Source organism: Hyperoodon ampullatus (genome assembly GCF_949752795.1).
Source record: "Hyperoodon ampullatus genome assembly, chromosome: 11".
Classification (NCBI taxonomy): domain Eukaryota; kingdom Metazoa; phylum Chordata; class Mammalia; order Artiodactyla; family Ziphiidae; genus Hyperoodon; species Hyperoodon ampullatus.
Window position 1 is genome coordinate 74323862 of NC_136924.1, and position 13713 is coordinate 74337574.

The 13713-nt window shown below is 34.0% G+C and overlaps 1 protein-coding gene across 1 annotated transcript in view; it reads left to right on the forward strand.

Annotated features, from left to right (window-relative positions):
• CPNE8 (copine 8) overlaps window positions 1–13713 on the forward strand; it is a gene marked incomplete at both ends in the record, with an annotated part of 219565 nt that overhangs the window by 41579 nt on the left and 164273 nt on the right. Inside the window, one exon of the mRNA XM_079714215.1 lies at window positions 13168–13231. Within this exon, the coding sequence (XP_079570341.1) occupies window positions 13168–13231 (64 nt within the window). The remainder of the gene's footprint in view (window positions 1–13167; window positions 13232–13713) is intronic.

Below are 13713 nucleotides of genomic sequence, written 5' to 3' on the forward strand. Positions count from 1 at the left end.
GGTCCCAGAGAATGTGAGATCTTATATGTGCCCCTCAAGAGTGGATTCTCTGTTTCCCCCAGCCCTCAAGCTCTCCTGAAAGCAAACCTCACTGGCCTTCAAATCAAAGCATTTTGGGGACTCATCTCCCCATGCAGGACCCTGGGCTCTAGAGCCAAATGTGGGGTTCACTAGCTCCTTGGGGAGAAACTCTGATTACAATTATCCTCCCTTTTGTGGTTTGCCAACCTGGGGCTATGTATCCTGTCAATACCACATCTTTACCATCCCGCCCATTTCTCTGTGGTTCCCTCCCAACATCTCTAGTTTTAGAAGGTCTCCTCTGCCAGTCTTCTGGCCATTCTCATCAGTAGCCACTCTGCAAGTTGTTGCAACCTTGGTGTACCCATGGGAGGATTTGAGCTCAGCATCTTTATACTTAGCCATCTTGGCCACTCCCACACTTAAAGTAATTATTTAAATAATTACTTTAAATAATTATTTATTTAAAATAAATAAGTTATTTACTGATAGGTATGAAACTCTTGCCATTTTGTTTATTGTTTTCTGGTTGTTTCTGTACTTTTTTTGTTCCTTCCTTCTTCTTTTGCTCACTTCCCTTCTGATTTGATGACTGTGCTTAAGGTTATATTTGGATTCATTTCTGTTTTTTGCATATATATTTATCATAAGCTTTCAGTATTTAGTTACCATGAAGTTCATGTATAACTCTCTCTCTCTCCTTCTCCCTCTCTCTATATGATATTTTAGGTTGATAACATCTTAAGTTTGAACATGTCCTAATAACCCTGCATATTTACTCCTTCACACACACACCCATGTCTAATGTTTTTGGAATCATATTTTACATCACTTTGTTTTGTGTATCCTTTAACTACTTCTTGTGGATATAGATGATTGTACTTCTTTTGTTTTTTAACCTTCCTACTAACTTTATAAATGCTTGATCTCCTTACTAGTGTCTGTGTCCCCAGAGTGAGTTGTATTTTCCCGCTGCCTCTCTGGGAGGGTCTCCAAGATCAGCAAATGGATCTGACCTAGGTTCCTTTAAAATTATTGCCTTTGTGCTGGAACTTGGACCTTGTGAGATTTTGCACTTACCCTTTAAGAGTCTCTGTTTCCTACAGCCCTCTGACTCTCACTCTCTCATATTCTAGCCCTGTTGGCCTTCAAAGCCAGACATTTTGGGAGCTTGTCTTCCCAGTGTATGACCCCTGGGTTGGGAGCCTTATGTAGGGGTTAGACCACTCACTCCTTGGGAAGAACCTCTGCAGTTATGATTATTTTCCCATCTGCGGGTCACAGGCACAGTGGTATGTGTCTTGACTATGCTGTGTCTTTGCCCTTCATATCCATCTTATTGTGGTTCTATCTTTATATCTTTAGTTGTGGAAAATCATTTTTGCTAGTATCAGGTTATTCTCATAGACAGTTGCTTTGTAAATAGTTGTAATTTTGGTGTGCCTATGGGAGGAGGTGAGCTCAGGGTCTTCCTACTCTGCCATCTTGGCCACACTTCTTCATTTTCTCCCTTTTGAATTGGGGTATGTTATTTTTTTCCATTGGGTTGTAGAATTGTTTATATTAACCTTTATCACACACCCTGGATATTAATCCTTTATTAGATGTATGATTTGCAAATATATCATTGCCTTTTTCACACTATTTATTATGTTCTATGAGTTACAAAACTTCTTAGGTTTGATGTAATCCCATTTGTCTATTTTTGGTGTACTTTTGTGTCATGTCCAAGAAATCAGTCAAGACCAATGTCATGAAGTTTTTCCCCTATGTTTTTCTATATGTTTTATAATTTTAGGCCTTTTGTTTAAGTCTTTGATCTATTTTGAGTTGATTTTTATGCCTGGTGTAAAATAAAGGTCCAACTTCATTCTTTTCTATGAGGATATACAGTTTTCCCCACACTATTTGTTGTAGAAAGTGTACTTCCCTTATTGAATGTCGTTGGTTGGGATACTTGTTGAAGATCACTTGACCATATATGTTAGGGTTTATTTCTCAGATTTCTGTTGTATTTCATATGCCTATTTGTCTGTTGTTATGCCAGTACCATATTGTTTTGATTACTATAGTTTTGTAATATGTTTTGGAATCAGGAAATGTGAGTTCTCTAACTTTATTCTTTTTCAAAATTGTTTTGGCTATTTGAGGTCCCTTGAGATTTCATGAATTTTTGGATGAATTTTACAGTTTATTTCTTTAAAACTTTTCCAGTGGGATTTTGATAGAGATTATGTTGAACCTGTAGATTGCTTTGGTTGTATGAAAATCTTAACAATATGTCTCTTTCAAGCCATGAACACAGAATATATTTCTGTTTATGTGTGTCTTCCTTAATTTCTTCCAGCAATGTTTTATAGTTTTCAGTGTAAAAGTCTTTCACCTCCTTGGTAACTTTTATTCTTAATTTTAAAATTATTTTAATACTATTGTAAATTGAATTTTTCTTAATTTGTTTTTTGGTTTGTTCATTATTAGTATATAGAAACACAACTTAGTTTTTCCTTTTTTTTTTAAACACAACTTATTTTTATGTTGATTTTTTATCCTGCAACTTTGCTGTAGTTGTTTATTAGTTCTAACAGATTTTTTTTTTAATGTGTACTCTTTAGGGCTTTATGCATATAAGAGTATGTCATTTGCAAACAGAAGTAGTTTTACTTCTTCCTTTTCAATTTAGATGCCTTTTACTTCTTTTTTTTCCCCTAATTGCTCTGGCTAGAACTTCCATTGTGGTGTTGAATAGAGGTAGCCAGGGTGGGTATCTTTCCTTTTCATGATCTTAGAGGAAAAACTTTCAATCTTTTATCATTGTGTATGAAGTTACTTGTGTGCTTTTCATAAATGGTTATTATTATCTTGATGTAATTACCTTTTATTCCTAGTTTGCTGAGTGTTTTTTATCATGAAAGGGTGTTGAATCTTGTCAAATGCTTTTTCTGCAACAATTGAGATAATCACATAGTTTTGTTTTTATTCTGTTACTGTGGTATATTAAATTTATTTTAATGCCTGAGCCATCCTGGCATTCCAGGAATAAATCGCACTTGGTCATGGTGTATAATCCTATTGATGTGCTGTTGAATTCAGTTTGCTTGTGTTTTGCTTAGGATTTTTGCATTAATATTCATCAGGGATATTGGTCTGTAGTTTTCTTGTGTTGCCTTTGTCTGATTTTGGTATCGGGATAATGCTGGCTTTATAGAATGAACTTGGATATGCTCACCCCCTTTTCAATTTATTGGAAGAGTTTTAGGAAAATTAATGTTAAATCATCTTTAAATGTTTGAGAGAATTCTTCAGTGAAGCCATTTGGTCCTAGGCCTTTTTTTGCTGACAGGTGTTTGGTTACTGATTTAGTCTCCTTACTAGTTATTGGTCTGTTCAGATTTTATATTTCTTTATGATTCAGTCTTGTCAAATCATGTGTTTCTAGGAATTTATACATTTATTCTAGGCTATCCAGTTTGTTGGCCTAAAATTATTCATAGTATTCTCTTAAAATCTTTTTTTATATCTGTGACATTAGTTATATTGGCCCTTCTTTTGTTTCTGATTTTATTTATTTGAGGTTTTCTCTTTTTTTCTTAGTCTCATGAAGGGTTTTTCAATTTTGTTGATCTTTTTAAAAAGTCAACTCTTTTATTGAATTATTGGTATTTTTATATTCTCTGTTTGCTTTATTTCTGCTCCAGTCTTTATTTCCTTCTGCTAGCTTTGAGTTTACTTTGTTCTTGTGCTTTTTTTGGTTTTTTGTTTGTTTTTTTTAGTTCTTTGAGGTGTAAAGTTAGGCTGTTGATTTATAGTCTTTTTTACTTTTTTTTATACATGCATTTTCAATTGTAAACTTCCCTCTTGGCACTGCTTTCGCTGCATCCCATATGTTTTGGTATGTTGTGTTTTCATTTTCATTTGTTTCAAGGTATTTTCTAATTTCCCTTGTGACTTTTTCTTTGACCCATTGGTCGTTTAAGAGTGTGCTGTTTAATTTCTACATATTTGTGTATTTTCTAATTTTCCTTCCACTAGTTATTTCTAAGTTTTTCCAGTGTTATTGGAAATATACTTTATAGAATTTCAAGCTTCTTAAATTTGTTAAGATTTGTTTTGTGGTTTAACATGTGGCCTCTCCTGGAGAATGTTCTGTGTACACTTGAGAAGAATGTATGTTCTGTGGTTGTTGGGTGGAGTGTGCTGTATATGTCTGTTAGGTGCAGTTGGTCTGTAGTATTGTTCAAGTCCTCTATTTCTTTATTGATCTGTTCAGTTCTATATTGTGAATGTAGAGTATTGACGTTTCCTACTATTATTGTATTGATATATTATCTTTTTTAATACACTGCTGGATTTTTGTTTAATACCATTTTGTTCATATATTTGCATACAAAATACTAAACTAATACAATCTGATTAGTAAAGGTGTTATGTTTATTATTGTGCAATTCTAAATAGCCTATTATTTCTTTTTTTTGATAATTGAGGTTTCAGAAATGTAAAAATTGCCTTTTGTCATTAATCTCAGACTCAAATATTTTTGTTGATAAATGTGATGTATTTTACTAAATGTTCTATGACATAGTATGTGGTCAATCTTAGTAAATGTTCCATAAGTTAAAACAAATTTTGAGGGAATTCCATGGCAGTTTAGTGGTTAGGAGTATGCTCTTTCACTGCTGAGCGTGTGGGTTTAATCCATGGTGAGGGAAGTAAGATCCCACAAGCCCTGTGGCACTCCCTCCCCCACAAAAAATTAATAAGTAGAAATCACTGAGACGAAAGATGGTCCTTGACTTGTTGGTAGAGTGAGTTTTACAGGTGAAGCCAGAGTGAAATAAAACATCTGTTATGATTTCAGGATCTAAAAGGGTGGCTCTATTGAAAAGTGGAAGGAATGATGAAATAAGAGACTTAACAGTGGCTGCATTTTATGACGATTATTGTGTTGTAATTAATGTTTGAAATTATTGTAGGACCTATATAGAGCCACTAGAAAATGGAAGGCTTCATGATTGTAATTCATAATCAGATCAATTTCTATTAATGAAGAGGATAAATTAAGGGCATAGCAGCCTGAGATCAGTTAGGAACAAGAAAACTGCAGTAAGCCAAGCAACAGTGTAAAAATATGAAGTTATTAAAGGCAGTGGAGAAGTGGTAATGGAGAAGTAGTAAAAGATATGTAAAAATATTACAGTTAGGAAAAAACTCTACTGTAACAATCAACAAAAGACAAAACAATCCAAATCAAACCAAAACAAACCACCAAGTATCTCAGAGGCCATTTTTTCTTCATGTGCTCAGTTCTGGAAAGGATTACTCATTTCTAATAATACTCGAATAATATCTTTGTTTGGGGGATGAGTTCTATTATTCTTTCTCTGTGCCACAAAAATAGGAGAATACAAGTATAGGAAACTATTTTCAAAATTGGCTTGGGGGTAAATTTCTAATTTGATATAATTTCAATTGTACAAAAAATTTACTAGATTATTACCAGAAACTCTTGTATGCCCTTTACCCAGAATGTTTACTTTCAACAGATGTTAACTTTGTCATATTGCTTTATCATTTTCTTTCCCACTTCCCTCCCTCTCATCCACCACTCTCATATTCCAGTTTTATTTTTTATTTTTTGGAACCATCTGAGAGTAATTTGGAAACGTTGTCGGAGACATTGTGCCCCCTTTCCTCTACATACTTGAGTGTGTATTTCTTTATTTAATATTAATTTTTATTGGAGTATAGTTGATTTACAACATTGTGTTCGTTTCTGCTGTACAGCAAAGTGAATCAGTTAAATATATATATATATATATATCCACTCTTTTTTAGATTCTTTTCCCATATACATTTCCATTACAGAGTATTGAGTAGAGTTCCCTGTGCTATACAGTAGGTTCTTAATAGTTGTGTTATATATACAGTAGTGTGCATATGTCAATCCCAATCTACCAATTTATCCCTCCCCCCCTTTTCCCCCTTGGTAACCATATTCTTTTTTCTACATCTGTGACCCTATTTCTGTTTTATAAATAAGTCCATTTGTACCATTTTTTAATATTCCACATATAGGCAATATTATGATATTTGTTTTTGTCTGACCTACTTCACTCAGTATGACAACCTCTAGGTCCATCCATGGTGCTGCAAATGGCATTATTTCATTCTTTTGTATGGGTAATATTCCACTGTATATATGTACCACATCTTCTTTATCCACTCATCCATTGATGGACATTTAGGTTACTTCCATGTTTTGTCTATTGTAAATAGTGCTGCAATGAACATTGGGGTGCATGTATCTTTTCAAATTATGGTCTTCTCCAGATATATGCCCAAGGACTGGGATTGTTGGATCATATGGTAGCTCTATTTTTACTTTTTTTAAGGAACCTCCATACTGTTCTCCATAGTGACTCTACCAATTTGCATTCCTACCAACAGTGTAAGAGGGTTCCCTTTTCTCCACATCCTCTCTAGCATTTATTGTTTATAGATATTTTGGTGGTGGCCATTCTAACTGGTATGAGATGATACCTCACTGTAATTTTGATTTTCATTTCGCTAATAATTAGTGATGTAGAGCATCTTTTCATGTGCTTTTTGGCCATCTGTATGTCTTCTTTGGAGAAATGTCTAGATCTTCCACCCAATTTTTTTTTTTTTTTTTTTTTTTTTTTTGCGGTACGTGGGCCCTCACTGTTGTGGCCTCTCCCGTTGTGGAGCATGAGCTCCAGACACACAGGCTTAGCAGCCATGGTTCACGGGCCCAGCCACTCTGTGGCATGTGAGATCTTCCCGGACTGGGGCACGAACCCATGTCCCCTGAATCGGCAGGCAGACTCTCAACCACTGTGCCACCAGGGAAGCCCCTCCACCCAATTTTGACTGGGCTGTTTGTTTATTTGATATTGAGCTGCATGAGCTGTTTGTGTATTTGGAGATTAATATCTTGTCAGTCACTTCATTTTCTTTCTTTGATCCACCTCTTAGAGCAGCCATCCCCAACCTTTTTGGCACCAGGTGCCGGTTTCCTGGAAGACAGTTTTTCCATGGATGGTGGGGGGGATGGTTCAGGCTCTAATGCAAGCAATGGGGAGTGATGGGTAGGGCAGATGAAGCCCCACTCTCTCACCCACTGCTCACCCCTTGCTGTGGGGCCCAGTTCCTAACAGGCCACGGACCAGTACCAGCCCTCAGCCTGGGGGTTGGAGACCCCTGTCCTAGAGTAATGAAAATAAAAGTAAACAAATGGGACCTAATTAAACTTTAAAGCTTTTGAACAGCAAAGGAAACCATAAACAAAATGAGTGTGTATTTCTTAATAAGGATGTTCTCTTACAGAATCACAATATGATAATCAAAATCAGGAAACTTTACAGTGAAACAATGAAGTTATCTAATCCACACTCCATATTCAAATTTCAACAGTTGTCCCAATTTTTATAGCTCTATATCCCCAGCCTAAAACTTAATCAAAAATTTTACATTGAATTTAGTTGTCCTAATTTTTAGTCTCTTTTAACCTAGAATAGTTACTCAGCTTGTCTTTGTCTTTTTTTGCCTTGCCTTCTTTTTAATAAGAACTTTAGATTTACAGAAAAATTGTGAAAATACTACAGAGAATTTTGTATATCCCTCACCCAGTTTCCTCTAACATTGATATCTTAGGTTAACATGGTATATTTGAAAAAACTAATATAACAATGTTGATATGACTACTAAACTACAGACTTTACTTGAATTTCACTTGTTTTTCCACTAATGTCATTTTTCTATATCATAATTCACTTCAGGATACCTCTTTGCATTTAGTCATCCTATCTTCTAGTATTCTCTGTTATGTGACAATTTTTAAGTCCTTCGAAAATTTGGATGACTTTGGCAGTTTTGAGAAGTACTAGTCAGATATTTTGTAGAATATTCTTCAATTTGGGGTTGTTTGATATTTTTCTCATGCTTAGATTGCTGTTACAGGTTTGGAGTGGAAGACTACAGTGGTGAAATGCCCTTCTTATTACATCATATCAGTGGTACATGATATCAACGTGACTTATCACTGGTGATTGTTAACATTGATCACTGACCAATGTGGTACTTACCAGGTTAAAATTGCTCAACATAGTGATGTATCTGTCCTTTTGCTGTATGGTCACTTCTTTACATATTTTGGAACTGTAATGTTAGATGCATACAGTATTGAGATTATTGTATCTTCCTAATTAACTGAACCTTTATTATTACACAGTAGTGATTTCTGGCAATCTTTTTTAAATTTAAAATTTACATGTTTGTTATTAATGTAGGTACACTGGTTTTCACTAGGGTTAGTTTTTTGTTGTTGTTTTTTCTTTAGTGTATCTTTCCATTCTTTTCTTTTGAATATTCTAAATTCTAATGTCTGTTGTAAATAGCTATGTATGAATTTTATTTTTTATACAGAATGATAGTCTTTGTTTCTAATCTGTAGCATTTAGTTCATTAACATATACTTTTGTAGCTGTTGCTCTGGATTTATTTTGATCACTTATTTAGTGCTTCTCATGTGCTTCACACTTTTTCTTTTCTTTAGTTTCTTTTAAATTGGTTATATTTTTAAAACACCATTTCGCAATCTTTCTTTTCTAACCTTTAGATTACAAAGTCCTTAAAAATTGTAGTTTCCTAGGAATTTCTAATATATTTACTTAATTTATCAAATTCTATTTACTTTAAAGAATCTTTTACTTTCTTCCTTAAAATATTTAAGCTAAGATTTTAACTTAAATTCTCACCCTCCTGGGCTTCCCTGGTGGTGCAGTGGTTGAGAATCTGCCTGCTAATGCAGGGGACACGGGGTCGAGTCCAGGTCTGGGAAGATACCACATGGCGCGGAGCATATGCACCCGTGAGCCACAACTGCTGAGCCTGCGCGTCTGGAGCCTGTGCTCCGCAACAAGAGAGGCTGCCATAGTGAGAGGCCGGCACACCGTGATGAAGAGTGGCCCCCGCTCACCACACCTAGAGAAAGCCTTCGCACAGAAACGAAGACGCAACACAGCAAAAATAAATTAATTAATTAATAAACTCCTACCCCCAACATCTTAAAAAATAATAATAATAAAAATAAATAAATAAATTCTCACCCTCCTGATCAATGCTATCATTATCATTTGTATTTTTTATTTTAGTTTTTAACACTACTATTATTGATTTTCTTATCAATAATATTGATTAAGATTTTAAGTCAATATTTATTAAGGTTTTTCATATTTACCACTTCCCTTATTGTTTCTTCATGCATCTCATGTTTGATCATTCTCCTTCAGTTTGAAGTCCATCCTTTAGAAATTCCTCAAGAAAATGTGCTTGGCTGTAAATTCACTCAATTCTATTTTGTTTTAAAATACCTGTAGTTCATACTTGTTCTTAAAAGAGATATACTATATAAAATCCTAGAGTGATAGTTATTTTCTTTCAAAACCATTCAAGATAGTTTTTCAATTGTCTTGTAGCTTCCAATGTTCCTTCTGAGTAGTCAGCTCTTAATTTAACATTCTTATCTTTGTAGGTCATCTGTCTTTTCTCTCTGGCTCCTTTGAAAATATGCCATATTAGCTCTGGTGTTTTGACTTGTCCTTAATATATGTATAGGTATAGATGTACTTTTACTTATGCTGCTTGAAATTCATGGGACTTTTTGAATCTGGAAATTGATGTTTCTCAACAGTTCTAGCAGTTTCCTGGCCATTCTCTCTTCAAAATTGCATCTCCTCTATTCATTTTTTCTTCTCCTTCTGGACCTCTGCTTAGATGTACATTAAAACTTTTACCTTTTCCCTCCATGTCACTAAACCTCTTTGCAATTTTTCCCATATCAGCCTCTCCATGCTGCATTAGTGATAAATTCTTTATATCCATCTTTCAGTTCACTAATTTTTCTGCTGTGTATAATTTGATGTTAAATCCATCTATAGTCTCTATATTATTTCTACAAGTCCTATTTTTCTCCATATATTCTTGATTATTTTATAGTTCTTTGCTAGTTCCTCATATTTCCATTCTTGTCTATATATTATGTATATTATGCATACTTACATTGTGTATATTATGCATAATATTTTTAGGGTTCTAAGCCTGTGTTAGATTCTGCAGCCTGCTTTTTCTGGAGACTTTAAAACATGGTACATTTTTTCTTTAGGGTTTTGAGATATTTTAGAATAAGCTCATACATATTTTTAAACTTTTAATGTGATATTATTTTGAGATGTAGTTTGAAGGCAAATTCTTCCAGAGAGATTTTGTACTTACCAACTAACTATGATCACTTGAATTAAGCTGAATTCTTGGTTTGAAGTTTGTAATTACCCATGTAGTTAAAATTAAGGCAGCAAGCCTGGTTAAGGTCTGAATTATTAGGAGACATTTTTTCTCTTTCATTAATCACCACATTTTATGGCATGGATTTATTTTGTGGGTCCCTCCAAAATAAATGTTTGTATCTAATTTATGCTACATTCAGGCAATATAGTCATTGTGATCTAAGGTTTATGCTATGAGTTGTTTATTTATTGAATTCTCCACCTTGTGAGTACACCTTCACCTTTTTATTTTTTTGGTCTCTCATCTTTATGCTCTAAGGATCCATAAATTAATACAACCATTATGGAGAACAGTATGGAAGTTCCTTAAAAAGCTAAAAGTAGAACTACCATATGATCCAGCAATCCCATTACTGGACATATACCATGAGAAAACCATAATTCAAAGAGGGACATGTACCACAATGTTCACTGCAGCTCTATTTAAAATAGCCAGGACATGGAACCAACCTAAATGTCCATCAACAGATGAATGGATAAGGGAGATGTGGCACATATATACAATGGAATATTACTCAGCCATAAAAAGAAATGAAATTGAGTTATTTGTAGTGAGGTGGATGGACCTAGAGTCTGTCATACAGAGTGAAGTCAGAAAGAGAAAAACAAGTACCGTATGGTAACACACATATATATATAGAATCTAAAAAAAAAAAAAAAAAAGTGGTACTGATGAACCTAGTGGCGAGGCAGGAATAAAGATGTAGACATAGAGAAAGAACTTGGGAACATGGCAGGTGGAGGGGGAAGCTGCAGTGAAGTGAGAGTAGCATTGACATAATATACACTACCAACAGTAGCATTGACATATATACACTACTGAATGTAAAATGGTTAGCTAGTGGGAAGCAGCAGCATAGCACAGGGAGATCAGCTTGGCGCTTTGCAATGACCTAGAGATATGGGATAGGGATGGTGGGAGGGAGGCTCAAGAGGGAGGGGTTATGAGGATATATGTATCCATATGGCTAATTCACTTTGTTGTACAACAGAAACTAACACAGTATTGTAAAGCAATTATTCCCCAATAAAGACCTATTTTTAAAAAAAGCCCAAGATTAAACTCTCCAGGTTTTACCCCTGTTTGTCTTTCTGACTTTCCATCTTTAGTTTCTAATTGGTCCTTACTTTTCTTGCCAGGTTATCGGAGCATTTATAAATACTTTTTGCAAATTTTATTCAGCATTTTAAATTATTTTCAGGTAGATGCTCAGTCAGGGTGTTTTAGCTTGCCGTAATGCTGAGAGTGTAAATCTTGTGATTCACAAATAGAAAAAAAGAAGAAAAAAGTACAGCTGGATTAGAAAAATTAACTGATTACTGACAATGGAGGGATGCTAAAAATGATGTGTGTATTTTCTTCAAATGACAGTTATTATCTGCATTGCCACCTGCAGTTGGTGCATATGCAAGTTCTCCCAACACAACCAGTACTGGAGAGCATCATCTCTTTCAATGACTGAAAACTTAATACATGTAAAATTGCACCCCATTGTTATTTCAGTAAGAATCTTCTTTTTTATTGTGACCAGTCTACTAAATGTTTATCCACTTATTAAATTTTGTCTTGCATTAAAAAATGTGTTTAATATTCTATGAAAAAACATGCAAAGATAAAAAATTGATCATAAAGACCTGGAGAAAATGTCACATACAAACCAGCATAGATTATTGGAGTTGAATCATATTCTTGAGGACAAAAACACTTGTTTGGCTCTAATTCCACAATTTGTAGTTCCTAGGAAAAACAGGAGTCTGAGCTATGATTAGTGATAGGACAAAAGAAGCATGAAGCATACCTTTAGAGCATTAGGATTACTCTTTTGACGATTCTCTTGGACTTGTCTCTGTATTCCCTCAGGTAAAGCAGGAAACCATGCACATACCTTGCATTATCCTAGTGCACTTTGCTCTTGGTGTCAGCTGAAAGCTATATGAGCATAAATATTGCATAGACATTTAGAAAGAAAATTGGGTAGAAGTTTTACTTTGCTTCATTTTGCTTATGTATTGTATGTTGTCATAATATATTGAGCTCCTGTTATGTATAGATATTTAAATCTGTCAGTTTACAAGAGGTTTATAACATGAATTTTGTTCTTATAGAGTTTATAATCAACTTGGGGAAAGAAGGGTAAAAAATATGTGCTTGTAACAATTTAGCAATAATTAAATGCTAAACCTGTGGTACTGACTTTAAGTGCAATAGGAGCACAGAGAAGGCCAAGTTTTGTGTGAGGTTGACTGGGATAATGGTTCCTGGAACAAGTAAGACTTCCTCTGGGGATGTAGAAAGTTTGGGGCAGAATAGGGAAGAGTTTAACACACTATGGTATGCCAAGGTGTGGGAATTGGCACAGAGCAAAAATAAGCCCAAATAAATAACCATGTTGATGAAAGAAGAAAGAAATATTGAAAATCAAGATTAGGAATATGTTTTAATCACATAATAGAAATCTTAGAAGTCATGGGAGAATATTTTACATTATAGATACTACATTATATTATATTAATTATATATGATAGACGGTGTGCAGCTATTGAATATTCTTGGGCAAAAGACTGACATGTTGAAAGTGCTCAAAGTTTAGCTTTATCAATAAATGTGGATCTATAGGATAAACTCAAATTTGAAACTAGGAATATATTTTGTTAGAGCCCACCTATTAGTAGTATGCTTTTTGTTTGCTTATATAAAAATAAAATATATATTTAATATTCATTTATATTATATACTATTAATATAAAATATCATTGTATTTAAGTATGCTTTTTCTTGTTTTAGAGGAATTCCAGGGAAGAAATGTGGTACAATCATCCTTACAGCAGAGGAATTAAACTGTTGCAGAGTAAGTAAATATTTCTTTGAATGAAAAAGTATTTCCAGTACTTCTTTGAAATGATAATTCTCAAACTATACTTAAATGATTTTTCTTGAGTAGTTTTAGCAAAAAATAATTAAAATTACATTATATAATTCTAAATTCATAAAATATCATTTTAGATACTTAGTACTTTAACCAGAGAGACTACATTCTATAGTCCAAATAGGATAATCAGTTATTTTAACAGTCTTTTTAATGAATAGAAATTATTAAAATAAAACCTAATGGTAATATCATTCGGGGGGGCATTAATATAAGGAATTGTCAATTGTATCAACCAATTCAGTTCTTGCAAAAATTTGAAGATTTTATGTGTGATCCTGAAGGAATATTTCTAGTCTCTTGACTGTAACAATTTTGCGTAACATGTTTGTTTTCCTGTATTTCTAATTGAATAAATTCAATATTCATATATGATCTCATGTTTTCTTAGCTTGGGAGGCCCA